Below are 27,238 nucleotides of genomic sequence, written 5' to 3'. Positions count from 1 at the left end.
TAATTCTCTGTGCCAGACACTAGGAAGACACCATGAGAAAGGCGCAGTCTCTACCTTCATGAATATAAATTGAGCAAATAAATTACACAAATAGTAGTTAAGAAAATTTGTTAAGTACATGAAAAATGTGGAAAAGTTGTGAGAATATATTAATAGAGGAATCTAACCTAGCCTAGCATTCATGGGAAGCTTCCTTCTAGAGATCTAATCCTTGTTATTGTTTTTTAATAATTTTTATTTATTTATTTGCAAGCAGAGGGAGAGAGAGAGAGAGAAGAGAGACAGACACAGAGAGAAGGGGCACACAAGGGCCTTTAGCCACTGCAAACAAACTCCAGATGCATGTGCCCCTTGTGCATCTGGCTTATGTGGGTCCTGGGGAATTGAACCTGGGTCCTTTGGCTTCACAGGCAAACACCTTAACTGTTAAGCCATCTCTCCAGCCCCCGATAATCTAATCCTTGGCTTGAAGGATGAAGATGTGCATGGAGTGGGAAGGATCTTGGTAGCCCATCAGGAAAAAGATCATGACACAAAGTGCAGTAGGCCTGGGGAGAGAGGCACAGATGAGGCTAGGGAGCTGTAAGGGAAGACAAACAGTTGGTCCTTTGATTCCATTCTGAGCCCTGTCTGAATCATTCCATTGTGACGAAAGTGCTGCTCGAAAGTACTGAACCTGCGTGGTGCGACTGCAGGGCAGGTGAATGAATGCCTGTTCCATCTCTAGAACAGGAGACTCTCAGGAATGCCCAGGAAGCTGCGCTTCCAGTCCCACTTGGGAATCACAGAAGTGCAGAGGGCCTCACTAGCAGCACAGCTCAGAGAGGGAAGGAGGAGGTAAGAAAGACTGGGCTCTTCCTTACTTTCCCTACAAATGCTCTCTGTATGTTTTTTCCATTGCTTTGAACTGTTTATTAATACATGACAGAAGCCATTTCCCTATTTAGATGGCTCCTCTGGGAATTCCACACCACCACCACCACCCCCCTGAGGTGGATTAAAAAAAAAAAATCAGCTTTCAAGATTTTATACTTGGATTTCAGAAACTAAATTACATTACTACGTCCGGTGAGACGGCGCCATTGCCTTTCCTATCTGTGTGCTCCAGGCACCGGAAGGCCGATAACATCAGCATGTCGAAGCAGCTCGATGCAGACAATTTGCAGCTGGCTGGAGCTGGGCCAGAGGTAGTGGGGGTGAGGGTGCAAAATTCTCCCAGAATTCAAAGCACCCCAGGGTCTACTGTGGACTGGTACCCAGGATTTGAGGGCTCTTTCCCACAGACTATTTCTGCTGTCTATAAATAAGTCATCTTAGCCCACCTAGTTTTTAAAAGAAGCTGAAAATTGCTCTCCTAAACATTGGAATAGGATAAAAGCACCAACAATTCTACAATCAGGAGGTTTTTATTGGAGTGTAAGATAAAAAGAGGGGCTGGAGAAAGAATAGAAATCCTAATATGAAAACAGCTAGAAAGCTGTTTTCTACTGACTCTGGAATGAGCATGCTCGCTCTCCCTCCCTCCCACCCACCTTCCCTTCTTCCTTCCTTTCTCTTTTTTCTTCTGAGACAGGGCCTCACTATGTAGCCCAGACTGCTATCCCCCTGCCTCAGCCTCCACAGCACTGAGACTATAGTTGTGTATCACTGTACCCAGCATACTTACCTATTTAAAAGCCAAAATATTCCTAGAAATGGCCATTCTGTGCTTCCTTGAAGCCCAGATGTGAAGGTCTTATAACTAACCCTCCCATAGCCACAAGGTTGTAGAGCAAATAAAGAGAAAGTATTGTTTCCCTGCCAGGGAACATAGTAACTTTTAGAGTTTCCTTTCTAATTGTAACTAAGATTTAACTCTGCAGAACAAGCATTCCTCTCATAGAAAAAAAAGTTTTAGCTTATTGGGTTATTTCTAATTCATCAAATGGCATAATACATTCATTCAAATCTTATAGCACTCAGACCAATTTTTGTAAATAGCCAAATGCAAGCCATTCATGTGCAGAACATGATCTTTTTTGCCAAAATGCATTAGGTCCCCAAGGCCAAGGTTTTGGGAGATGTCCAGCCTCTGGGGTTGCCAGTTCTCTGCCCTAGCACAAGCCTGGCTTTCTTGCAGCCCAGAGCCATGCCACTCAGGTTTCAGTGTTTAATGAAGATGCAGAGGAACAAAAACCTATCCCTAACTCTAACTGCATCTTTTGGAGGGGCAGGGTTTCCTATGACCCATATTGGCCCCAGATTCTATGTAGCTGAGGATGACCTGGAACTGATACTCCTGTCTGCACCTCCCAAATAATGGAATTATAGATGTGTGCCACTACACCCATAGTAGCTGCATTTTTCTTAACTGTTTTCGGCACTATGGAGACACGCTGCTTAGAGACTCCATTGCAATATCTGAAGACAAATTAATGAAGTCAAGTGATTATTGTTGTTGGTTGTGCTTACAGAAAGAAAGGAATTATTGAATTTTTTTAAAGTGAGAAATGATCACAACATAATAGTGTAGATTCCAAGACTGAGCCTCCTTCTGCATGTTCACAGTTGGCAGAGCAGGTGTTCCAGGGTCTGGAAAAGTTTGCTCCTTTCTCTGTTGGGGTCCATGATAGCCTCCTGCTCCTAGGACCATGCTTTTTGCTATATCCTGGAGAGGATGGCCCAAGGCTATCAGAGGACTCTGACTTAGCCAGAATTTGGAGCAAATACCCACCTCACTTTTTTTTTTTTTTGTGAGAGTAGGGGAGGGAGAGAGACAGTTGGTACGCCAGGGTCTCCAGCCACTGTAATTGAACTCCAGCTGCATGTGCCCCCTTGTGCGCATGTGCAACCTTGAGCGCTTGCATCACTGTGTGTCTGACTTAGTGGGACCTGGAGGATTGAACAAAGTCCTTAGGTTTTGCAGGCAAGCACCTTAACCATTAAGCCTTCTCTCCAGCCCCCACCCCACTTCTTGCTGTACTTTTAGATTGGTCAGAACCTGCTCAGCCTGCCTTGCATTCAGCCCACACTTGCTAAGAAACAGTAAGCCTGCCATGCTCTCTGGACCATGTCTGAACTTGTCTCCTGGAGGGTGGCCCTCTGCAAGCTTCATGCCTCCCAAGAACAAAATAAAATTTTGGCTAAAATGTCAGCAAGCCTGAGAACAGTGTGTCTTGATTTCTATTTCTGGATGTCTTCAGATAACTCTGCAGGGATAGCCCTGACATCCACCAGTTTCTCGTCATGTGGCAAGAGTTCCATGCCCTCCCCACCGCCTTTGTTTCTGGTTCCTGGTTCCTCCATGTCTTCCATTATTCTTTTTTTTTTTTGGGGGGGGGGGTTAGGTGTAGGGTCTCACTGTAGTCCAGGCTGACCTGAAATTCACTATGTAGTCTCAGGATGGCCTCATACTCACGGGATCTTCCTACCTCTGCTTCCCAAGTGCTGGGATTAAAAGTGTGTACCACCACGCCTGGCTTGCTTTTTCTTCCTTTCCTTACCTTCCCCTTTCCCCTTCCCTTTCCCTTTCCTTTTCCCTTTCCCCTTCCCCTTTTCCTTCCCCTTCCCTTCCCCTTCCCTTCCCTTCCCCTTTCCCCTTTCCCTTCTCCTTCCCTTCCTCTTCCCCTTTCCCCTTCCCTTCCCTCTTCCCTTTCCCCTTCCCTTCCCTTCCCCCTTCCCTTCCCTTCCCTCCCCTCCCCTTCCCTTCCTTTCCCTTCCTTCCCTTCTCTTTCCCTTTTCTCCTTCCTTCTTTCCTTCCTTCCTTTCTATTTATTTTAGAGAGAAGGAGAGAGAGAATTGGCACCAGGGCCTGAGCCACTGAAATCCAACTCCAGATGTTTGCGCCATCTACTGGGCATGTGCAACCTTGCACTTGCCTCACGTTTGTGTGTCTGGCTTACATGGAATGTGGAGAGGTGGACATGGGTCCTTAGGCTTCACAGGCAAGCTCCTTAACCACTAAGTCATCTCTCCAGCCCTGTTTTCTTTTTTTGAGACAGAGTCTTACGTATCCAGTAACGCCTTTGAACACTTCTTCCTGCCTCCACCTGCCAAATGCTGGGACTACAGGCAGGCACCACCATGTCCAGCTGGTTCTCTGTCTTGTTTGGTGGTATCACAATTTTCCCAATTACGTGAGTCAGTGGGGAAGCTGGGATCATCTTTGCTTAGGTCTTTCCCTCAAACTCAAATCTATTGACCATGTTGTACATATATGTGTTTCTGTATATTTTGATTTTTGTTTTCTTTAATTTTGACACTTCCATACATGTATACAATGCATTTTGATTTCACTCCTCCCATTTATCCTCTCCTCCCTCTCCCCCTCCCAATAAAACCTTCTTCTTCCTCTTAGGTCCCCATCTTATTTCCATGCCTTGTCTATTTGTTGTTTTGACACATTGATTTAAATTAGAGTTACTTGCTTAATTATGGGTTTGACCTTGTTATATTTTTTAACTCCATCAATTTCCCTAACCCCTCAACATGGCTTTTTTAAGCTCTTCCACCTCTTGACTTCTGTAGGACCCCTGCCTCCAGTTCAGCCATTCTTCCCATTCTCTCCATAGTGTTCTTCTCCCCATCTAAATCTGACAGTGGGCTGAAAAATTCAACAGCTTCTCATTGTTCCCCATTTAAGTCCAAAGCCCTGAATGTGATTTAAGGCCCTTCATGAAGCAGGCCGTGGTGGCACATACTTGGAATTCAACACTTGGGAGGTTGAGGCAGGAGGATTGCTATGAGTTTAAGACAGATCTGAGCTACATAGTAAGTTCAAGGTAACCCTGTAATGCATAGCAAATCCTGTCTCAAAGTAAACAAGTAATCAAACAAGACTGGGGAGATGGCTTAGTGGGTAAAGTACTTGCCATGTAAGCATGACGACCTGAGATCAGATCCCCAGCACCCAAGTAAAAATTCTGGGCCTGGTGGTCTTTAATCCCATGTTAGGAAGGCAGAGACAGGGGATCCCTGAAGCTGCTGGCTGTCTACTAGCTGAATCCATCAGTTCCAGGTTAGAGAGAAAGACCCTGTTTCCAAAAACAATGTGGAGGGCTGGAGAGATAGCTTAGCAGTTAAGAGCACTTCCTGTGCCAGCATGAGGGCCTGAGGAGGCCTGGGAGAGTAGAGCATGTAGGTCAGTGAGGAAGGCAGATGAATATGCAGATAATTGCTATGATAAAAGTATGCATAGACTATTATAGGTGCACAGGTTAAAAACACCTATCTTGCTCTGGGAAATCAGGGAAAACATCTCCAAAGAAAGCCAGAGGATGAAACAAGTAGAAAGTAGAAATAATCAGCTAGAAAAGGGGCAGGGAAGAGAAAGAAAAGAAAGGTACATGGAGAATCCACATGACTACATAACGGCTGAAGGATGAGCTCAGCTTGCTAGAATGTCAATACAAGGAAGTAAGAGGCAATGAAACAAGAATGGGAAAAGACATATGATCATGAAGGGATTTGGTTGATTTATTAGGTGCATGTGTGTGCAGGTGTGTGTTTGTGTATATATATGCATGTGGACACACATATGTGTGCAGGTATATATGGAAGCCTCAACCACTCTCCATCTTACTTTGATTTAGTTTTTGTTGTGTGTATATATGTGCCCCTGTGGCATCTCATGTGCTCCCCTGCAGTGGCCAGGGGGTAATGTTGAGTGACTCTCTCCATTGTGTTTCTGCCTGTTCTTACTTGAGCCAGAGTCTTTTACTGATCTAGAAGCTTGCTGTTTTTTCCATGAGCCCTGGTCATTCTCCAGTCTCTACTTCCCATAGGACTGGGGTTACAGACGTGCATAGCCACACGCAGCTGTTAACATGGGCCCTGGAGATCAAACCTGAGTGGTTCAGGCTGGAAAGATGGCTGCAAAGCCAAAGAATCCCAGTTCAATTCTGCAGGACCCATATTAGCCAGATGCACAAGGGGGTGCATGCATCTTGAGTTTGTTTGCAGTGGCTGGAGGCCCTGGCACACCCATTCTCTCTCTCTCTCTCTCTCTCTCTCTCTCTCAAATAAATAAATAAAATATATAAAGGCATGGGCCACCATGCCCAGCTATTAAAAAAAAGAAAGCTTTGAGTGGTTCCTCATGCAGCACAGGAAGTGCTCTTAACTGCTGAGCCATCTCTCCAGTTTTCCATATTACTTTTGGAAGCAGGGTCTTCTCACTAACCTAGAACTCACTGATTCAGCTAAACTAGCTAGCCAGTAGTGCTAGGGATACTCTATGATGCTAGAAGCTTCGTCTGTCTCCTGTGGGCAGGAATCATATTATCTTCATGGGCCCAGCACTTAGCCCTGTGCATAGAATATAGGGGTAAAACTGTAGTGGCTGAGACCCCCTTCACCTCCTTGTCCAACACTGCACTCCGCTCTTATCTTCTGACTCAGCATCCTCTATTCCCTATGCCTTTTCATTCTTGCTGTTTCTTGCCAGTCTCTCCCCATCCTGAGGTGTTGATGGCTTCAGTGACTCCATTTTTTTCCCCCTATGGAGACCTCATGAAGCAAGAAGTAAAGGATCAAAGGACAAACATTGCCATTTTTAAAAGAAGGGCTCCAAATATATGTTTGAGCACTAAAGACAGAGATGGGCTAGGTACCAGCCTTCCAAGCGACAGCTCTGTAAGACAGCAGTCCCACTGCTGTATAAATTTTGGTGTGGCGTTAATCTCCTGATTTTATCTGAGGTCTCTAAGGAGAGAGCGGGGTATGAAAGATGAACAAATTAAATTCAGATCACCTTCAAGGTATGACTTTGAACATATTTCTTTATATACCTAGTTCTTCAATCGTTAAATGAGAATGATATGTCTTACTTTGGCTCAGGAGAGAATTAAATGAGATAGATAAAGCATCTAGCATCATGGCTATGCATATAGCAGATGTTCGAGTAGTATTAACTAAAAGATTCATTGTCTTCTAGAAGACCCATACAAAGTATTCTGAACAAGTCCCTACCTGGGCCCGGCCAGAGCTCTTTAGAGAACTGCCTGCCCAATTTGAGCTTTGGATAACCCCTCCTCTCCCTTTCTCACAAATGATTGTCCCCTCTTGGTACTAAGAATATAAAGAGGTAAGATCATGGTAAAGGGCTCTTGGAAGGGCTGTTGATAATACTGTGGGTATGAAAGGCCTGACCTAGAGCCTGGTATGTATGGTTCCTATACTAACAGCATACCTTGGCTTAAATGCAGACACTCAGGTTCTAGTCTATACCTACTGAATCAGAATCTGCATGTTACTAGTACCCTTGAGTGATTTCTATGTACATTTGTGCTGAAGAAGTACTGTCCTAAGAGTATAGGGATGTCGGCTGTGCAGGTGTATCAGACTTGTCTAGAAAGGCAAAGGCTGCATGGTGGAGGGGGGGAGTGGAAGAGGAGTGAGGTCAGAGCAAAAGGGGTGTACCCAGAAATGCTGAACTCTTAGAGTATGAGTTGTTTGTTGTGTTTTTGTTCCTTACTGTGGATGTTTTGAGCAAGAGAGATATCTAATCATTGTTACCAGCCAGGGAGGGGCAGGGAAGGATAGACTTTACTACTGTGAGCCTGAGGAGACCCTCCAACAGTTAACAATTAAGTATTGTTTTCTTTGAAAAATACATAACTAGCAGCTGGCTGGTTTCACAGCTGAAAGTGTAGTGTACCTGGAGCTTGTGTAAGCTAGAATCTCCCCTTCCCCTGCAGGAAGATTGTCAGGAGTTTGAGGCCAGGTCTTACTAGCAAAACCCTGGCAGAGAGGAGGGAGGAAGGAAGGGAGGGAGAGAAAGAGGAAGAAGGGTAAAGGAGGGAGGGAGAAAAGGAGGCAAAGGAGGGAGATAAAGCTTATTTTTAAAATCTCCTTAAGTAAGATTTGCTGCTGGGCATGGTAGTACACACCTTTAAATCCCAGCACTTGGAAGACAGAGGTAGGAGAAACGCTGCAAGTTTGAGGCTAGCTTGAGCCTACATAGTGAATTCCAGGTCAACTTGGGCTACAGTGAGACCCAACCTCTAAAAAAAAAATAAGCAAAAAAAAAAAATTGGAGCCAAATTCCAGGTAAGGAAGTCATTTTTGGCTCATATGGCAGTGTTGACATTTCTTTTGCCTTACCTAATATGAGCAATTCTCAAGGCTTCTCCAACTAAATGTCATGATTGATTCCTGGGTAGTATCTTCTGTGTACCTCTTTCCTTGGCTTAAAAACTGGAATCTATATCCTGGAAGGAAGTGGAAAGATAGTCCGGACTTTTTTCCCTGTGGCCCTGGGGCTTTGGGCATCTGGTCCCCTTCTTTCTTGCTTCTGGGCCTTTAGGGATGCCCTTCATCCCCAAAAGCCCCAATCCCAAAACTCTCTATTGGCTGAACCTGAATTTTTTTTTCCATTTATTTACTTATGATAGAGAGAGAGGGAGGGAGGGAAGAAGAGAGAAAATGGGCGCACTACAGCCTCTAGCCACTGCAAATGAACTCCAGACGCATACACCACCATGTGCATCTGGCTTATGTGGGTTCTGGGGAATCCAACCTGGGTCCTTAAGCTACACAGGCAAGTGCCTTAACTGCTAAGCCATCTCACAAGCCCTAAACCTGAACTTTAAAAATGAGAAGAAATTTCTTCCTTTCTACTACCCACCTTGACTACATCTTCTCCTGCCTAGGTCCTGCTGACAATTTTTTATTTCATTTTTTATTGTGGTTAAATATACTTAATGTAAAGGCTGCCATTTTAACCATTGTTGGTCTATTTTTTAAAATGTACCTTCATCCCTTTATCTACTAAATTAGATAGATACATTTTCTCTAAAGGAGTTGAAATGGCATAGGTAGGACTAAGTGAAGTTTAGAGACCCTGTAGGTCACAAAGCTATATAAGCTAAGGAAGACCTAAATACCTAGTTGGTCCAAAAGTGAGGCAAGAGCTTCTTCAATATGAAGGCATGGATGAGGGTCAGGGCTATCCCAGGCCAGGCCTCCCAGGAGGTGTCAGTGTCTCCCAAGCTTCTGCTTTTATACCTCCTGGGCCTTTATGAACAGGCTTCCCTCAAGCCACCACTGCTACAGCAGATGTCCCTGAGTTTAAGACCCAGGGTTTCTAGGTAAGTGGATATTACATGACTTCTCCAGGAGAGACATAAAAATGCCTCTGGATGGGCTAGAGAGATTGTTTAACAGTTAAAGGTGCTTGCTTGCAAAGCCTGATGGCCTGGATTTCATTCCTCAGTACCCACATGAACCCAGATGCACAAAGTAGCACATGCACCTGGAGTTTGCAACAGCAGGAGGCCCTGGTACAACCATGTGTGTTCTCTCTCTCTCTCTCTCTCTCTCTCTTTCTCTCTCTCTCTCTCTCTTTCTCTCTCTCTCTCTCTCTTTCTGTTAGGTAATAAATAAAATATTTGTATTGACAACTTATATAATTGAAGACAATAATCCATTATAATTCCCTCTCTCCCCCACTTTCCCCTTTGAACCTCCACTCTCCATCATATCCTCTCCCAGTCTCAATCAGTCTCTCTTTTATTTTGATGTCATCATCTTTTCCTCCTGTTACGATGGTCTTGTGTAGGTAGTGTCAGGCAGTGTGAGGCCACAGATATCCAGGTCATTTTGTGTCTGGAGGAGCACATTGTAAGGAGTCCTACCCTTCCTTTGGCTCTTACATTCTTTTGGCTACCTCTTCTGCAATGAGTCTTGGAAGGTGTGATAGAGATATTTCAGTGCTGAGCACTCCTTTGTCACTTCTTCATAGCACCATGGTGCCTTCTGAGTCATCCCAAGGTCACTGCCATCTGAAAGGAGAAGTTTCTCTAACCAGAAGTGAGAGTGGCATTAATATATGGATATGAACATTAAGAGAAGTGCTCACTGGGCAGTTTGGTGAGCATATTATATACATATTGCCAGACACCAGCAAATGTTATAGTCCTAGGGCTCATGACTACCCCCGTTGTAGGTTTTCAGTATTAGGGACATGTTCCCTCCCAGGGAGCAAGCCTCCAGTCCAATTAGAGAGCAATTGGTTTCCCCCATAACAGACATGCCACTATTGCACCCATTGGCTCATTTGGCCTGGCTGGCCAAACTTAAGGCTTGCAGTGTCCGCTATTGAGTATCTCCACTGGTGATTTATCTCTATTTCATTGAACTGCATGTAGCATAGCTTTTTCCAGCTTTCTGTTAGCTGGTCTGCATGGAAGAGGTTTTCAGCTCAGATCCAGCAGGATTCTTTATGACCTTGAAGCCCAAGTATGTGGAGTCTTCAGCAATAAGGTCTTATCGTGTATTCCTGGTGGGAAACTAAGAGCCTTGGCAATGGCCTGTAATGTTTTGGGGGGCATAAAGAACTTCCCTGGCCAGTAACTCACTGGAAGGTATCCCATCCCTGGCACTATGGCTTCTGAGTAACAGTAACCCATTGTCCTGAAAAGTACATTCCCATATGACTTATTTATATCCTCTTAGGTTTTGATTAGCCCTCCCTGCATCTTTCCTTTACTCAATAATAAATAAAATATTTTTAAATACATATAAAGAGGACACTAACAGACCAAAGAAAGGATTCCATCTAATTCCATCATGGTCAACCACTGAGTTCATGGGGATTGATTATTGGAGCATGGGTGACTCACAGGCAGCTATACCATGGAGACATTCCATCTCAATTGCTGTTCTCTTATGTAGTAGCAGTTTGGATCTTGAGGAGGGGAGAGGCATAGTGAGCCTTCTCCCTCCCTAGATCATGGAATGTTGATGGGCTTGATCTTGTGAGGGTCTCATGTAGGTCATAACACCTGCTCCAAGATGGCCATGGCCATATCCAGCCTAGAGGAAGCAGCTACCTTACAGTGGGAATAGCATGAATAGCCAAGGATCAATCTGAGCACAGAGCCTGACCATAAAGAAGAACAGATTTCCATGTCTTCTTTACAACCACTGACTGGGGCTGGGGTATGGCTCAGTAATTAAAGGTGCTTGCTTGTAAAACCTGCTGGCCCAGGCTTAATTCTCCAGTACCCAAATCAAATCAGATGTACAAAGTAGTGCATGTGTCTGGAGTTTGTTTGTGCAAGATGCTCTAATGTGCCCATTCTCTCCTCCTCCCTTTCTCTCTCCCTCTCAAATAAGTGAATAAAAAATATTTTTTGAAAACCCTTTGGCCCGTCTTTCTGTTTCAGAAACAAATTTCACCACTAGCTTAGTAACTTCCACAAACCTTTTATCTCCCTTTTTCTCAATACCTGTTTCTGAAAACTAAATACTAGGTAAAAGAGCTGAGTGTGGTGGCCCATACCTATAATACAAGCACTTGGAAGTAGAGGCAGGAGTATCAGGAATTGGAGGCCTACATACATAGTGGTTAAAGGTCATCATAGGTAAATGAGACCTTGTCTCACACAAACATACAAAAGATAAAAGACTGCACCCTCCATGAGCTTGAATGACTCTACAGTCATTTAGTTAGTTCTCTCAACCCAAATCTGAACACAAGGGAGATAAAGTCCAAGGTTTGCCTCCTGACTACAATTTCAGTGTGGTTCCTGCGGCTGACGTGCTGGCCCAGGCAAGGACCTGTGGCACAGTGGCCAGCTAGCAAGCAGTGTGGTGCGCTACCTCAAGCCCTTCCCAGGCTTTGCTGTGACACTCATCCCTCTTTTTGTTATTCATTGGCCTCAAGTCAGGAATATTTTGTCTGGCAGGTGATGCCCAGGGGAAATTCTATTCTTCGAAAGAAGATTCCCCAGAGGGAAGCAAGAAAATGAGGAATGGAGCTCTCTTAGAAGATGATGGATAAATGTGATGGCCTGAAATTTCCTGGCACACACTCAAAAATAAAATATTAAAAACCAGCTATAGTCTTAGTCATGACTTGGGGCATTGTAAATTATAACCATCCTTTGGGAAAGCAGTTTGTAATATATATGTATCAAGAATCTTAAAAACATTCCTGCTTTTTGACTTAGTAATTCTCCTTTATTTATGAACTGATCCAAATGGATTTCAGTATAGCATCATTTGCAATAGTGAAAATTTTCAAACAGGCTGAATATCAACCCGAAGGATGATAAAATTATTGTATACCTTCTCTATGGATATTATATAGCGTAAACTGATAGTTACACAAGGTACTTAAGAATATGGAAAGCTAATTATGTCCTGATGCAGATTTCTTTTTGTTTTTCTGAGGTGGAGGGGGTCTCACTTTAGCCCAGGCTGACCTAGAACTCACAGTGATCCTCCTACCTCTGTCTCCTGAGTGCTGGGATTAAAGGCATGTGCCACCACGCCCAACTTGATATAGAATTTTGAGACACAGTTTCATGTGTCCCCAGGCTGACCTTGAACCTGCTATGTAGTGGAGGATGACCTTGAATTTATGATCTTCCTGCCTTTACCTCCTGAGTACTTGGATTACAGTCATGTCCCACCATGCCCAGTTTTATGAAGTGCTTGGGTCAAATCCAGAGCTTCATGGATGCTAGGCAAGCATTCTGTCAATTGGCCTGCATCACCAGCCCCCTAACAGTAAAATTTTAAAGTACCAACTGTTCCAGGCATGGTGGTGCATGCCTATAATCCCAGAATCGTGGAAATGGAAGCAGACATATTGGGAGATTAAGGCCAACCCAGGCTACATAGTTTCAGGCCAGTCTGGGCTGCACAGTGAGACCCTGTCTTGATTAACCAAAAAAGTAAAATTAAAAATATAGAATAACTCTGGTGTTGTGGCACATTCCTGGAGACCTAGTCAGGAGGAATAGTTTAATTCCAGCCTGTAGTACATACATATGGAGCTTTTGTCTCAAAAAAAAAAAAAAGGGCCAAGTAATGGTAACAACTAAAATGGAAGATACAGTATGTCTTTATTTAAATGTTCTATGCATATGTATTCATGTGGGGTTTTTTTTTTATTACAGTGACAAAATCCAACAGAAGCTAACTTAAGCTAAGTAGAAGAATAGATTATAAGGACACAATGGTCCTCTCTTCTTTCTCCTTCCCTGCTTCCTTCTCTTGTGTGTGTGTGTTCATGAGCATTGAGCCTGGGGCTTCATGTGTGCTGGAGAAGTGCTCTATTACTGTGCTGCACCCCTAGCCCAACACTAGAGTTTCCACAGGCACCACACAGTCAAGCTGTGAAGGGCAGAGAACATTTAGAACCAGAGCTTGAAATCTAGGGAGCACTCTCCCCATCTCTCCTGGATATTGGCTGTGTTCTTGTCTCCCTGCTCACAGGCTTCCTCTGCTGGGCACAGCTCTACAGTAAAATTTTGTATTTCCTCTTAGTCCCAATCCTAGGAATGGGACCAGATGGAGCCAACCAGCCTCCCCAAACCTAGGAGACTGGGGTGATTGAGACTGATAAAGAGGGGCTTCCCTGAGCAAGCCAGGATCTGCCCTCACTCCCAGTCTCAGGTTTCATAAACCTTTTCTCTTCCTTCCCACTTTGTTAGAACCACTGCCATTTGGAGAAATTGTCTTCCTTATGTTTCCCTGATTCTCCTCTAGATCTCCCCCAAATACCACACCCCATGAAAATTCTGTCCTTCCCTGTAACTGAGATTCCTAAGGATCTCAATATGTTTCAGAAAGATAGAAGTCCTGGCCAGTTGCCTGGCACTGAAGGCAGCTGCTGGAGAAGGGGGAAATGGGGAGCAGAGGCAGGAGCTGTGCAACAACAGGGCCCAGGAAAGAGCTGAGGTTGGCAGTCGTTTTCATGGTACTACGTACTCAGGGACAGGTGAAAAGGCCTTAGAGGCTAAATAAATTAGCCATTTGGGGGGAAAGAATTGTCTAATGCCTAGGTTACTAATGAATACTCTCAGACAAGAGGTAAGATTTCTTCCCAGCTGTGGGCACTCAACGAAGTTAAAGAATATTTTCTGACTCTCCCCTCTTAAACACATCTAAACATTCTTTGTTTCACCCAGTGCCAAAAGATGTTTAGGATATTACCAGAGCCCTGGTTAGTTTCTGGGCTGCTCTCTGAACAAATTTTGACAAGAACACAGCTGGCCATTGATACTCTGTCTTGCTACCCCCACCTGTCAGAGAGGTTGGAGCCCCAGATCTCCTGGTTTCACATTTCCTTAGCAACATTATCCTCCCTGACCCTATTTCTTGCTTCCTGATTTCACCCAGGGAAATGTGTATCTCAGAGGCAACCATTTAGCATTCCCCAACTCAGAACTTCCTTCTTCAATCTCCCTTAAATCTAGAGAAAAATTTACATGTGCTCTGGGAAAAGGTTACATGATATTGCTCTGTGTACCTTCTCTCCTCATACTTTATTCTCAATCCATTTCAGTTTCCATCTTCCTGAGAATTAATGCTTGGAGGTGAGTGTAGAGGCTGCCTTTCCCTGAGAAGAATCTAAAATTGAATCAACCATGCTTGGTCCACAAAACACAGGCAGGATTGTTCAGCACCACGGAGAGCGCCTTTCATCCCCACAACTGGATGGTGAAAGATGAGGATTAGCTGGGAGCTAGCCAGGATGCTCAAACACTTTGGTCAGCTGTAAAGCGTCCCTCTTCTCTCAAGTCACTCAGTACTCGCCCCTTCCTTTACCTAACAAGGCCATTGGAGATGAACTCCCTTAACTTTCCACAGGCCTTTCGACCTCCACATTATCTGAATCCCCACATCCTCATCTCCCGGCCTTTCAGTAAGGAACTTCCCTCCTCTGATCCAGGGTTCTGGTTCTATCTGTTCTGGACTCTGCAAAGACTATGCCACACCAAATATCTCCTTTTATACCAAGCTTCCTTCCATCTGGAATAGGAGTGGTCATGTGCCCCTTAGCACTAAAGAAACCCTACAACTCCTCTGGCTGTCATCTGTTCTCATTTCTTCCTTTCTCAGTTCAGATTCATGAAAGAGTACCATCTACTCACTCCCTCTACTTCCATACGTACCTCCTCCCAAGTCTCTAGTAGTGTGAGCTCCATTCCTACCCTTGAACTTAAACTGTGGTCATTGAGGCTTTGTGGTTTCCTTATTTCTAAATGTCATCTTTATTTTATGGACCTAGCTGCTCTAATTGGTACTTGGCTTATTTCAACTTGAAACTCACTATGTAGTCTCAGAATGGCCTGAAACTCATGGTGATCCTCATACCTCTGCCTCTTACGTGCTAGAATTGAAGGCATGCACCACCATGCCCAGCTCAACTTGAAACTCTACAGCTTCCTAATTCTATTCCTAAATCTCATCCCTCTGCTCCTACTCAGTCTCCCTCTTACACTCATTTTCTGAGATTGGGTGTTTTTTAAAGATAGGAATCAAAGATGGAGCTTTTCCTCTCTGCCCATTCTCTCTAGGAAGTTTTATTCTCCCTTGACTCCATCATGACCAGCCTACACCTCTTTCTCAAGTTTTCAAACTTTAAATCTTACTAACTGATATCCAAAAGACACTTCAAAACTCAGCATACCTCCAAATGAACCAATCTAGTTTTCCCTGAAATGTAACTGTGCTTTCTCTGATATGTTCTTAGTAATTAGTATTTCTTTTTTATTTTAATTTTTTGTTTATTCTTATTTATTTGAGAGCGACAGAGAGAGAAAGAGGCAGAGAGAATGAGAAAATGGATGCGCCAGGGCCTTCAGCCACTGCAAATGAACTCCAGACGCATGCGCCCCCTGTTGCATCTGGCTAACATGGGTCCTGGGGAATCGAGCCTCAAGCTAAGGTCTGTAGGCTTCACAGGCAAGCGCTTAACCACTGAGCCATCTCTCCAGCCCCAGTATTTCTTTTTTGCATACATGTATCATATTCATGAGGCTAGAGGTTGACATCAGGTGTCTTCCTTAATCATTTCCCACTTACTTACAGAGGCAGAGCCTCTCTGTTGAACCCCAAGCTCTCCAGTCTAGCTAGCCAGCTTGCCCCAGGGTCCCGTCTCCTCTTGAGCAGGGCAAGTACAGGTAGGCCACCACACCTACCCTGTATTTACACAGATGCTAGAGGTCCAAACTCTGGTTTTCATGCTCGAACCATCTCCCTAACCCCAGTAATTAGTACATCTTTTGCAGTTACTCCAGACAGAAAACTAGAATTGTCTAGACTTTTCCTTTTACACTTGTCTCTAAGGAATACCAATTTCACCCTTGTCAACATCTCCCCTTCTGTTCATTGGCCTTGTGCTTCTGCTTGGTTCGGGTTCTTGTTGCCTTTTGGTGACAGTGTTGTAGTTTCCCAATTACCTTTATCCCCAGTCTCATTCTCTCCCCACCCATCTTCATGTACCTATTAGAGGGTCGTTCTCCACCCCAAATGGGTTCATGTTACTCCTACGCATGAAGCTGAATTGTCTCCCTCTCATCTGAAAGAAAAACTCTCAAAACTTTAGGTTTACCTTCCACCAGATTTGAGTCCACCAAAGTGTATGTCTTGCCCTCCAGGCTTCAGCTATAGCAGAATGTACTGCTCCTTGAAGGCGCTTTGTACGTGAGCCTCTTACACCAGTGAGCTGACATTCTCAGATCATTCAGGCACTCCATTGTCCTATTCCCTCTACTTCTTATGGTTCATGTTACCTCGATTGATAATTGTTGGGGGTCTATTTTCTTTTATCTCTATGAGATCTTGGCTAGTGTTGGTAGATAAATAAAAGCACTGTAGCATGATACAGACAGATATGATAGAAAGCAAAATTCCCTGGTCAGGCCCTTCCTCACCTTCTTGAGGGAGGACCTCTCCCACAGACACCCCTCATGTAAGCCAAACCTCAACCTAAGGTACCAGGGCTGAAGCTGTGGGCCACTCACTCCCCAGACACACTGTTAGTGATTATCTTGGTCTCACTGAACTATGTAAATAAGAACTTTATAGCTCAGGCAGATGTAACACTCAGTACTATACCAAGCACCAGGTGATTAACTTATGTTGTCATTATGTTTTCAAGGTAGGATCTCATTCTAGCTCTGGCTCACCTGTCTGTCACTCACTCTGTAGTCCCAGGCTGGCCTCAAACTCAGCAATCCTCCTATCTCTGCCTCCCCAGTGCTGAGGTTAAAGGTGTGCACCACCACACTTGGCTTTGGTACAGATACTGATGTTAGTTCCATTTTACAGATAAGGAAACTGAAGCCCAGGTTACAACTAGTAAATAGAGGAGCTAGGAACTGAACCAAAAATCTCTGTCTCTAGAGTATGTACTTTTAGCCATTATAATCTTCCTTTCATATGGGATTAGGTAGATGGTCTTCCTCTGCTGAGATATCCCTTAGCACTGAGAGTGAGGTCATGCCACTGGGCTATGCCCAGTGAAGGAGAGGTAAGTTTGAAAGTTCAGGAGGCAGTCATAATGTCTACTGGTACTTGTGAGAATCAGAGTTCTGCCAGAACAGAATGGAAAGTTCTCATGGTCGTTCTGGAAGGCATTCCCTTCTGAAAATCCTCCAGGTTCTTCCCTCTTAAGACCCTTGGGCCTTAAACACTCCACTCTGATTTTGTTCCCAAATCCAATCTGCTCATTTGTAGACCTAGTCTACCTTTGCATCTACTGTACTACCCCAGCTACAACAAGGAAGCTAGAGCGAGAGCACCTTCATGAGCTGATGAAGCCCTGGGGTAGGGACGCAAGGGTGGAGGGTCATATACAAGCTGATATTTGGGCCTGTAGGAACAGCACAGCCTCCCAGAAGGCCCATCTCTAGCTCCAAATCCCAGCCATGCTGTCTTTCCTTATGGCCTCCTTGCATGCTTTGAAAGATCATTGTCTCCATAAATTCATCTCTAGGCCCAGTTGTCCTTGCTTTTATTATTTATTCATTTATGTGTTTATTTATTAGAGAGAGGAGGAGAGAAAGAGGGAGGGGAAGAGACAGAAAGAGAGAGAGAATGGGTACACCAGGACCTCCAGCCACTGCAAACAAACTCCAGATGCATGCATCACCTTGTGCATCTGGCTTAAGTGGATCCTGGGGAATTGAACCTGGTCCTTAGGCTTCACAGGCAAGTGCCTTAACTGCTAAGCCATCACTCCAGCACTGTCATTGTTTTTAAAAAGAATAGTAAGTTGTTACTCATTGAAACTGGTAATACCCAGCATATCAATATAAACATAAATCTCTTCTTTATTTTCTATAAAACTCTTTTGGGGGGCGGGGTTTGAGGTAGGTCTTCACTCTAGCCCAGGCTGACCTGGAATTCACTATGGAGCCTCAGGGTGGCCTCTAACTCATGGCAATCCTCCTACCTCTGCCTCCTGAGTTCTGGGATTAAAGGCATGCGCCACCACGCCCAGCCCATAAAACTTTTTAAAGACCGGTTTGGATTAAATCAGTGGATTTTTAACTTTTTGCTATGTGTATGTAAGTGTGTGCACACATGCTTATGCGTGTGAGTGCAGGTACACACATGCCATGCTGTGCTTGTAGAGGTTGGAGGACAACTTCAGGTGGTAGTCCTTTCCTTATACCTTGATGGAGGCTGGGTCTCTTGCTTACTGCTGTATCCACCAGAATAGCTAGTGCATGAGCTTCTGGGCAGCTCTCCTGTCTCTGCCTTCATTCTTGCCATAGGTGCAGTAGGATCACAGATGCTAGTGCCTCAGCATCTGTCTTTATGTGGGTGCTGCAGATCCAAGCTCAGATACATCAAGTGCCTTATCCACTAGGCCATCTCCCCAGCTTCCTGGTTTTAACTTTTTGTGTGTGTATGGTGTGGTGTGTAGGGGTGGTGGTAGTGGTACTAGTTTGCTTATGGGGTATGTGTGTGGTATTGGTGTGATGTGTGTGTGTGTGGAGGGTGTGGTGTGCAGATACATTTGCAGATGTGCAGAAGCCCAAGGAGAATGCCTGGTGTCCTTCTTTCATCTTTCATTTACCTATTTCCTTAAGACAGAATCTGTGAACACAAAACTGGTTTTCATGAGCCCCCATGATTCACCAGTCTCTGTTCCCCACAGGACTAGGGTTACAGACATGTGTGGCCACATCCAGCTATTTATGTGGGGCCTAGGGAATTGAACTCATATAGTCACAGGTTCTCTCAGGCCCTCATTCTTGGCTAAGCCATTTCCCCAGCCCAATTCTAACATATTTTTAAATTTTTTTAATTTAATTTTTATTTATTACATGAGAAAGAGAGAAGTAGATAGAGAGAGAGAATGGGCATGCCTGAGCCTCCAGCTACTGCAGACAAACTCTAGATGCATGCCCACCTTTTGTGCCTGGCTTACATGGGTCCTGGGGAATTAAACCTGAATCCTTAGGCTTTGCAGGCAGTGCTTTAACTACTAAGCCATCTCTCCAGCAGTAACATTTTTTAAAAGCAATAGTTTGGGGGCTTGAGAGATTGGTCAGTGGTTAAGACACTTGCATATAAAAGCCTAATGGAAATGGGAAAGTGTGGGGGTGGGGAAGGAGGGAATTACCATGGGATATATTTAATAATCATGGAAAATGTTAATAAAAATTTTTTTAAAAAAAGCCTAATGGCCAGTTGCACATGGTGGCACATGCATCAGGAGCTCATTTGTAACACCTAGAGGTCCTAGTGTGTCCATTTGCTCATTTTCTGTGTCTGTCTGTCAGTCTCTGTCACACACACTCTACTTGAAAATAAATATTTAAAAAAATCTTACAACAATAATTTAAAAAAAAATAGAACCCTTTCTCTAACAAAAATCCTATCCAAAGGTTGATATATGTGAACTAAAAAGTCAATCTCCTCTGGTTGAGGGGAAGCCAGACCCCATACTTATTGCCCCCCCCCCCAACACACACACACTTGCTAGGCCTACCAAAGACACAGGGAGCCGGGAATACACTGTAGTGAAAATTACTAGACCTTTTTACTAGCACTTTTGCTCTTCTGTAGCTATGTTGGTTCTGGGCTGGCCATTAGCCTATATATCCTGTCTCTGAAATAGTGAGCCTGGGCTATTAATCATCTCCAAAGTCTTTGGAGGATTTGCTTGAATGGATGTAGAAACATAGGTTGCTGTTAGAGATGCATTTCGATGTCTGTCTCTGCTGAGTGTTTATTAATAATCTTGTTAATCCCCACTCTAGTTCCCGGATCTAGCTAACGCCTGTCGGAAGTCCTTAGGGGGCATTTTAAATTCTCCCTGATTCTTGGAGCCAGACACTTCCTTCTGCCTGAGTCCTCCCTGCTACTTCTACTCATGAATATTTTACATTTAATCTCCCTGATTACGTCTCCATGTGATGATCATGGTGCACTGGCTGCATTTCTCAAAGAATACATACAGAAAACTCACAGTAGTTTGTAGGCACAGTGCCAGAGGTCTTTCTTTGTGGCTACCACTTAGATGGCCTTCCACAATGAACAGGGCTGGAGGAGATGCTGGATGGTGGGTTTTGCATGAAGCTTCTCAGCCTAGGCCTTTGATCTTAGGGTTCCACTCTGGATCCATATCACCAGGAACTTCCGAGGGGAGCTTGAGGACCACAGTGGGGACTGCTATGATGAGAGTTGTTCAACAGCTTCCCAGCCCTCACCTGAGGCTCTAGCCTTCCTGTGCATTCTGCCTTTAGTTGCTACCACTGACATCCCCAACCTCAGAGAAGAAACAATGAACTCATTCTCACTAAGACACTTCTGTCAGCCTCCTAATGCCAGAAGGCTTGTGTTCTTAAAACCTATCCTCATACCAGGAGTGGTGGTGCATGCCTTTAATCCCAGCACTCAGGGGGCAGAGGTAGGTGGATTGCTGTGAGTTTGACACCACCCTGAGACTACATAGTGAATTCCAGGTCAGCCTGGGCTGGAATAAAACCCTACCTCAAAAAACTGAAAAAATAACTAGCCTCAGGGCTGGCAAGATGGCTCAGCTCTTAAAGGTGTTTGCTTACAAAGTCTGCTGACTCAAATTCAGTTACCCAAGTACCCATGTGAAGCCAGCTGCACAAAGTGGTGTATGTGTCTGGAGTTCATTTGCAGTGGCAAGAGGCCCTATTGTGTCTATTCATTCCTCTCTCTCACCTCTCTCTAGTAAATAAATAAAAATATTTTAAATACATAAATAAAGAAAAACTAGCCTCAGAGAAGGTCAGTGTGATCTAACATGTATGTGACAATGGGGTGCAAAATTAAGGAAGGGGTGTATGATTGTAAGGTCACAGACTTAGAAGTCACCAGTATAAAATGCACATTACAGGAAGCATTGAAATTTCTCAAACTGAGCGGGTATGGTGCATGCCTTTGATCCCAGAACTCTGGAGGCAGAGGTAGGAGCATTGCCATGAGTTTGATGCCAGCCTGGAGCTACAGAATGAGTTCTAGTTCAGTCTGGGCTAGAGTGAGACCCTGCCTTAAAAAAAAAAAAAAAAAAGTTCAGGTGTGACGCACGCCTTTAATCCCAGCACTCGGGAGGCAGAGGTAGGAGGATCACCGTGAGTTTGAGGTCACCCTGAGATTACATAGTGAATTTCAGGTCAGCCTGGGCTAAAGCAAGAACCTACCTCAAAAAAAAAAATTTTTTTTTTTCTCTCAAGGAAAGAGAGGCAGGCTGAGGGAGGGACTATAGAGGAGACTAAGAGCGGTGGGAGGATGTGGAAATGATGGCTAGAGGCAAGAGATAGCCAAAGGAGTCTGAGGTACAGCACCCCACCTCTCTGATCAGAGTGCCTTTCACCGCCCCCTTCAGTTGTGGCTAAGGGGTGGACATGGGAGCAGAGAAGGAGGCCAGGTTCTGCCCTCAGGAACTTGCAAATCATTCTGGCAACACAGCCCACCCAGGGCCTTGTGTTCTGGATGGCCTGACCTGGAGGGAACACAGGCAGGGTCAGGACTTCCCTCCTGAACATCTGGACTTCTCCTTTCTCCTTAGTGGCAAGCATGTGTACATACCCACTGCCTCATTTTAAATGGGTCACCAGTCACTTCATAGACCACTGGCTCTCACACTGGGGCCAGTTCTGGAGCATTCTGTCTATTGCCTATCTGTCTACTTTGTGTATCCCCAAAGACACATCCTGCAGCACTAGGATTCTTCTTTGCAGTCCTCATACTTCAGGCTGGCCTCCTGTAGTCCTTGGCTAAAATATCGGGATGGCAGCACCATATCGAGAGTTGGTCATCAGCTTTTCAGCATAAATGGTTTCAGCCTCTTCCACATGAGGCAGGATGGGCCAGGGCCCTGGATCTCTTAAAAGGATATGGCAAAACTACCTAAGGACTCTGAGCAGCCCAGGGCCCAACTCAGGGGTGGAGGCCAATGAGACGGGTGGCAAGGGGGGCTGGAAAGGTTGCACATCCTGGACTTCCTGCCTTTCTGGGCAGCGGCAGCAGCTAGTGCTTTGCACTCTGGGCAACACAACACTTAGTGTCCATCTGTTAATTTGTCATTATTTGTCTCCTCGCCTACCACATCCAACCAACCTGTCAGGTTCTCCCAGGAGACACTCCTCTAGGCTCATCTGGGAACTGGAGAAGTCCCCATAAGAACTCTTTTTTTCTCCAGTGGCGGAAGCTTTGAGGTCTGGTCTGGCTTGTTCAGTTGGTCCTCTGAAGCCAGGGAAGGGGCTTGTGCAGCACTAGGGGTGATGGGGAAAAAGGGCCCCCTGCTCAGACATCCATAAGGACTTAGAGATATCCTTCCTAGCAAATATGTAGAAAGGCCTGAGGATCAGGCAACTGGGATGAGAGTTTAGAGAAGAGATCCTAAGAGCTTAAGGAAGTGTGGTAGGTAGGCTTTCTGGAGGAGCCTAGAACACACAGGACTTGGATGACATCTAGTTCAACGTGAGGGGACAGAGATCCTTGGCTTTTCTACCCACATCAGCATCTTTGTGCTATCGTGGATGGGTCTGGCCAGCTTGCTGCTGGGGACAAATTCTCCTAAAAACCCAGAGAGCGAGTGAAAGGATTTGCTTTGGAACTGAAGGAAACCCCTGTGATCACTTACTAACAACTCCGTCTCTCCTTTCTCTCCACAGGACCCAGCTGCCACCTCCATCTCCGACGGAGACTGTGACGCCCGGGAGGGTGAGTCAGTAGCCATGAATTACAAACCATCCCCGCTCCAAGTGAAGCTGGGTGAGTGTGTCTGGGGGGTGAGGGAGATGTGGGGAGTAAATGAGGTACTCTGGGCTGGGTCTGCAATGAAGCCACAAACAAAGTAATTCAGGCTAGATGATTGCAAGACTCAAGCCTGAGTTATTGTCCCTGCCAAGCACCTTATCTCCTGCAAAGCAAAGAAGGCAGATCCAGCATCCCAAAACTCTGGGAGAGGTCTTTCCGAGGCCAAGAGGCTTCAGGTATTCCTGGGAATTGCTGCAAGTGTAAAAGCATGGAGCCCCAAAGGGAGGACTTAGAAGTCCCACTGAACACTGGATCAGGTCTAAAGGAAGTGGCCTCGGAGAGACTGGGTATAAGTTGCTAAGTCTGAAGGATCAGAAGAGATGAAGATCCCACAGCTAGAAGCAGAGCCCAACCCCCAATCCAGCTTCATCCAACCTGAAGAGCTCAGGGCCTGTTTGACCTCTGTTCTTAACCCCAGCACCTCCCTGCCTTTTCAGTTACCACATCATCTTTAGCTTGGGTGTATATTTATTTTTTAATTTTTATTTTTTAATTTGAGAGAGAGAGAGAGCACACACATGTGCACAAGAGTGAGCATATACATGCCAGGGACTCTAGCCACTGCAAACGAACTCCAGAGGCATCATCACTTTGACTTTCCATAGGTACTGGGGAATTGAACCCCAGGCCACCAGGTTTTACAAGCAAGCTCTTTAACCACTGATCTTCTTTTGGGAGGGAGTATTTCAAGTCCACTGCAATGTCCATTACCATGCAGCCGGCTCCTTTAAGTCACCACTGTCTGCTGAACGTTTCCCTTCAAGCATCCACCTCTCAGTGACCTAAGGCTGCTATAGATAACAGCCTTCCACCAGAAACGATGTCTTCTGATGAAAATTATGCTACAGTGCCCATGGAGAAGGTGTGACAATCAAATACAGGTCGTCACTATCACAATTCCTTTGCCATTCCAGCCATTTTCCTCTTCAGGCTTCGACTGCCCACCAAAATCCAGGCCCTTCCTCCCTGAGGACAGAGCCCCTTTCTGTCTCCTTGAGAAGCTTCTCTCACCACAGATGTCAGGCTTCCTTTTATAGAATCCTGTTCTTTTAGTCAACTTAAAAAATAAAATAAAATAAAACCTTACTTTTCTCTCCTTTCAGATCACGCCCAGGGAGACCTTGAGTTGATTTTCTAAACAGGAGAACAGTTTTATCAGTAGACCCATTCATCTTCCTCAGACATCAGACTCAGAGTGCAGCCAGTTTTGTTTATCTTTGTTTAATTTATGATGAAACTATTTTTAACACATATAAGTTCTCCTCAAGGATACTCTCCCACATCACATTATCTTCCCCGCAGGTCATTATTCCAAGCTTCTGTAGTCTGTGCAGTTTTATTTTGTACTTTAACACAAGTGGTATCACATTGTACACATTTTGTGAACCTTATTCCCCTCCTCCCATATCATGTGTGGAGTCCTTCCCAATGTCAGTATAGAGGGAATGACTTCATTCTTTTAAATGGTTGCATAGCCATCCATGATTTGGGCTTTACCAGTTTATTGTGTGTATTTTTTCTCTATTTCAAACAATGCCATGCCTTTAAAATAGTATACTGCCTCCACCCCTTTACATTACCACTGAAGCGTATGAAAATTCACAACTTGTCCAGCTTGTGCTGAAGAAATCACCACCAGGAACTTTAAGGCAAATTGCTCCCCCTAGAGGCACTACTTGATAATGACAGCTGCTGTCTGTTGGAAATTGGTGAAGTGTCAGAGAGTAGAAAATGAGAGCTTCAAAGACTAGAAATTTTTTTTAAACATTTTATTTTATTTATTTACTTAGAGAGAGAATTGGTGTGCCAGGGCCTCTAGCCACTGTATATTAACTCCAAACACATACCACACCATGTACATTTGGCTTACATGGGTACTGGGGAATTGAACCTGGGTCCTTAGGCTTCACAGGCAAACAGCTTAACTGCTAAGCCATTTCTCAGGCCCCAATTGAAATTTTCAAAAATGTTTTAATATTTATTTATTTGAGAAAGAGAGAGAGAAAAAAATGAACATGCCAGGACCTCTAGCCACTCCAAACAAACTCCAGATGCAAGTGCCACCTTGTGCATCTGGCTTACTTGAGTACTAGGGAATTGAACCTGGGCTGATAGAATAGACTGTTCTCCTAGATTTGTACATTTATTTATTTATGTATTGTGAGGCAAAGTTTTATTGGGTAAAAAGAGAGAAAATGAAGAAAGCTGGTGCACAAAGTCTGCATCCCAGAGTTCGAAGTCTCAAGATGCAGCCAATTTGTACTTCATAGAATAGGAAAGCATAGCTGGGCCGCCTCTAGGAGCCAGACAGCTACTGATGGTAACAGTTTTCATATATACCAAGTAACAGGTCATCTGATGGCCAGCCCCATGAGCATAGTAGGATCTGACCTTGGAGGGCTCAGAAGCTAGCAGGAGTGAACAGCATTACTTAGGCATCCTTTCTGCCCCTCCCACTTTCCAACCTTCAGTGGCTTATTCCTTCTGCATTAACCTCAGATGGCTCAGTCTGACCTTCAAGGCCTTTGTGCTCTGAGTTTATGATGTACAGAGAGCCTCCAGCCCCTCAGTGCAGGACTTGATACATAACAGGTGACTCGTGTTTATTGAGTAATGGCATAAATGGCCTCTTTTCCAAACTCACCTTTCTGCCTCTTCACCTCGGCATCACATTCACACCCACACTTTCGCGACTTCTGAAAGCATGTTTGTACATATTGTCTCTCCTTCCTCTCTCAGGTCATAGTGTCACTCACAGGGAGGCCACCCTGGCTGCTCCCATCTTCTGTGTTCATCTCTTCCTTTCTGGCCTTTCCTTAGCATCAAGCACACTGACTTCCCATGTGGGATTTGTGGTTCCAACAAGGCAGGGATCAACCTCTTACTTCTCCCCCTCAACCTGCCTCCAGCTGTGCAGGGTCAAGTACATGTCCACTGAGGAACAGGGGCCTGGAGAGGGGTCCCTGCCTGTGTCCACAGAGGAGGAAGGGGTTTCGCAAGAAAGGCTCAGCCCAAGCTTCCCAGTAAGCCAGGATTTCTCAGGGCAGGACACAGCTTCCTTCCCATGTTCCCCTGCAGAGAAGCAGCGGGAGCTGGCCCGGAAGGGCTCCCTGAAGAATGGCAGCATGGGCAGCCCTGTCAACCAGCAACCCAAGAAGAACAATGTCATGGCCCGAACGAGGTAAAGGCCCGCTCTGCCTGACCTGGGCCCTCGTTAACCAGTTCCTACCCTTGCTGCTCCAGAGCCTCCACCCTTTTCCCTGTCTCCTCAGGAGGGGAATCTAAAATGAGGAAGGGGAAGGAAAGGAGAGAAATGGTGGGGCAGGGCCCAGCCCAGTCCTCTGCCAGGTTTGTATGCTCCGTTTGGCATTCCAACTCCCAAAATTCCTCACACAGGCTGGTGGTCCCCAATAAAGGATACTCCTCACTTGACCAGAGCCCAGACGAAAAGCCACTGGTAGCTCTTGATACAGACAGGTGTGTATGGGGCCCGGGGGCAACTGGGCAAGCCAGGTGAACCCATGTGAATGCCACACCTCCTATATTGGCAGAAGTGGGGTGTCGGGAGCTCTCTGGAGTGAACTGCCCAAGGCAATGGATTGTTTCTGCAGAAAAGGGGGAGTGAGAAGAGAAAGGGGGACCAGGGCAAGTCTACTGCTGTTCTGCGACAACTGACCCAGTGACTGCCCCACAGTGGGCCCTGATGTCTCGGGGCAGCAGGATGGGTTATTCAGCACCCTGTTCCCTACACCCAGAAGGTATTGGGCTAGCAGCAGATTTTGGAAAAACCCAAGCAGCCAGGGCAAAAAGTGGGAAGGGGAGAAGGAGGTGACAGAGTAGCATATCTAGACAGAAGTGAGGGCCGAGCTAGTGGATCTGCCCTGCAACCCTGCGTTGGCACAGCAAGCACAGACCATTTAGACAGTGCTGACTGTCTACAGGGAATGGGGTGACTTAGTGATTCATGGTGGGAGGGCAAGGAATTTTTTGTTTAATTTCCCTGACTCTTTCTCTCTGTCCTCTTTTCTACATGGCCAGTGATGATGACTTTGACATGTCTAGATACTCATCCTCTGGCTACTCCTCTGCTGAGGTGAGGCCCTGTCCCTTGCCACCCCAGACCAGGACCACCTCTGCCAGGCAACAGGGCTGGGGCTAAGCCTGAAGAGGTGCCGGCACACAACTGGATGGCACCTGGTAGAGCCTAAGG

The 27,238-nt window shown here is 45.3% G+C and overlaps 1 protein-coding gene across 4 annotated transcripts in view; it reads left to right on the top strand.

The window, feature by feature from the left end:
• The window catches only part of Fam219a (family with sequence similarity 219 member A), a 63,195-nt gene that overhangs the window by 32,869 nt on the left and 3,088 nt on the right, over nt 1-27,238 (top strand). For 2 of the 4 annotated variants that reach the window (XM_004658362.2, XM_004658361.2), the window contains exons 2-5: nt 22,884-22,983; nt 26,107-26,209; nt 26,425-26,505; nt 27,067-27,121. In XM_004658362.2, coding sequence (XP_004658419.1) covers nt 22,884-22,983; nt 26,107-26,209; nt 26,425-26,505; nt 27,067-27,121 — 339 coding nt within the window. The remainder of the gene's footprint in view (nt 1-22,883; nt 22,984-26,106; nt 26,210-26,424; nt 26,506-27,066; nt 27,122-27,238) is intronic. The other 2 variants (XM_004658365.2, XM_004658364.2) reach the window with 1 other exon arrangement.

This window comes from Jaculus jaculus, chromosome 1 (genome assembly GCF_020740685.1).
Source record: "Jaculus jaculus isolate mJacJac1 chromosome 1, mJacJac1.mat.Y.cur, whole genome shotgun sequence".
Classification (NCBI taxonomy): Eukaryota; Metazoa; Chordata; class Mammalia; order Rodentia; family Dipodidae; genus Jaculus; species Jaculus jaculus.
Note: the sequence above shows the minus strand (reverse complement) of the source record. Positions and strands in the feature narration are given on the sequence as shown.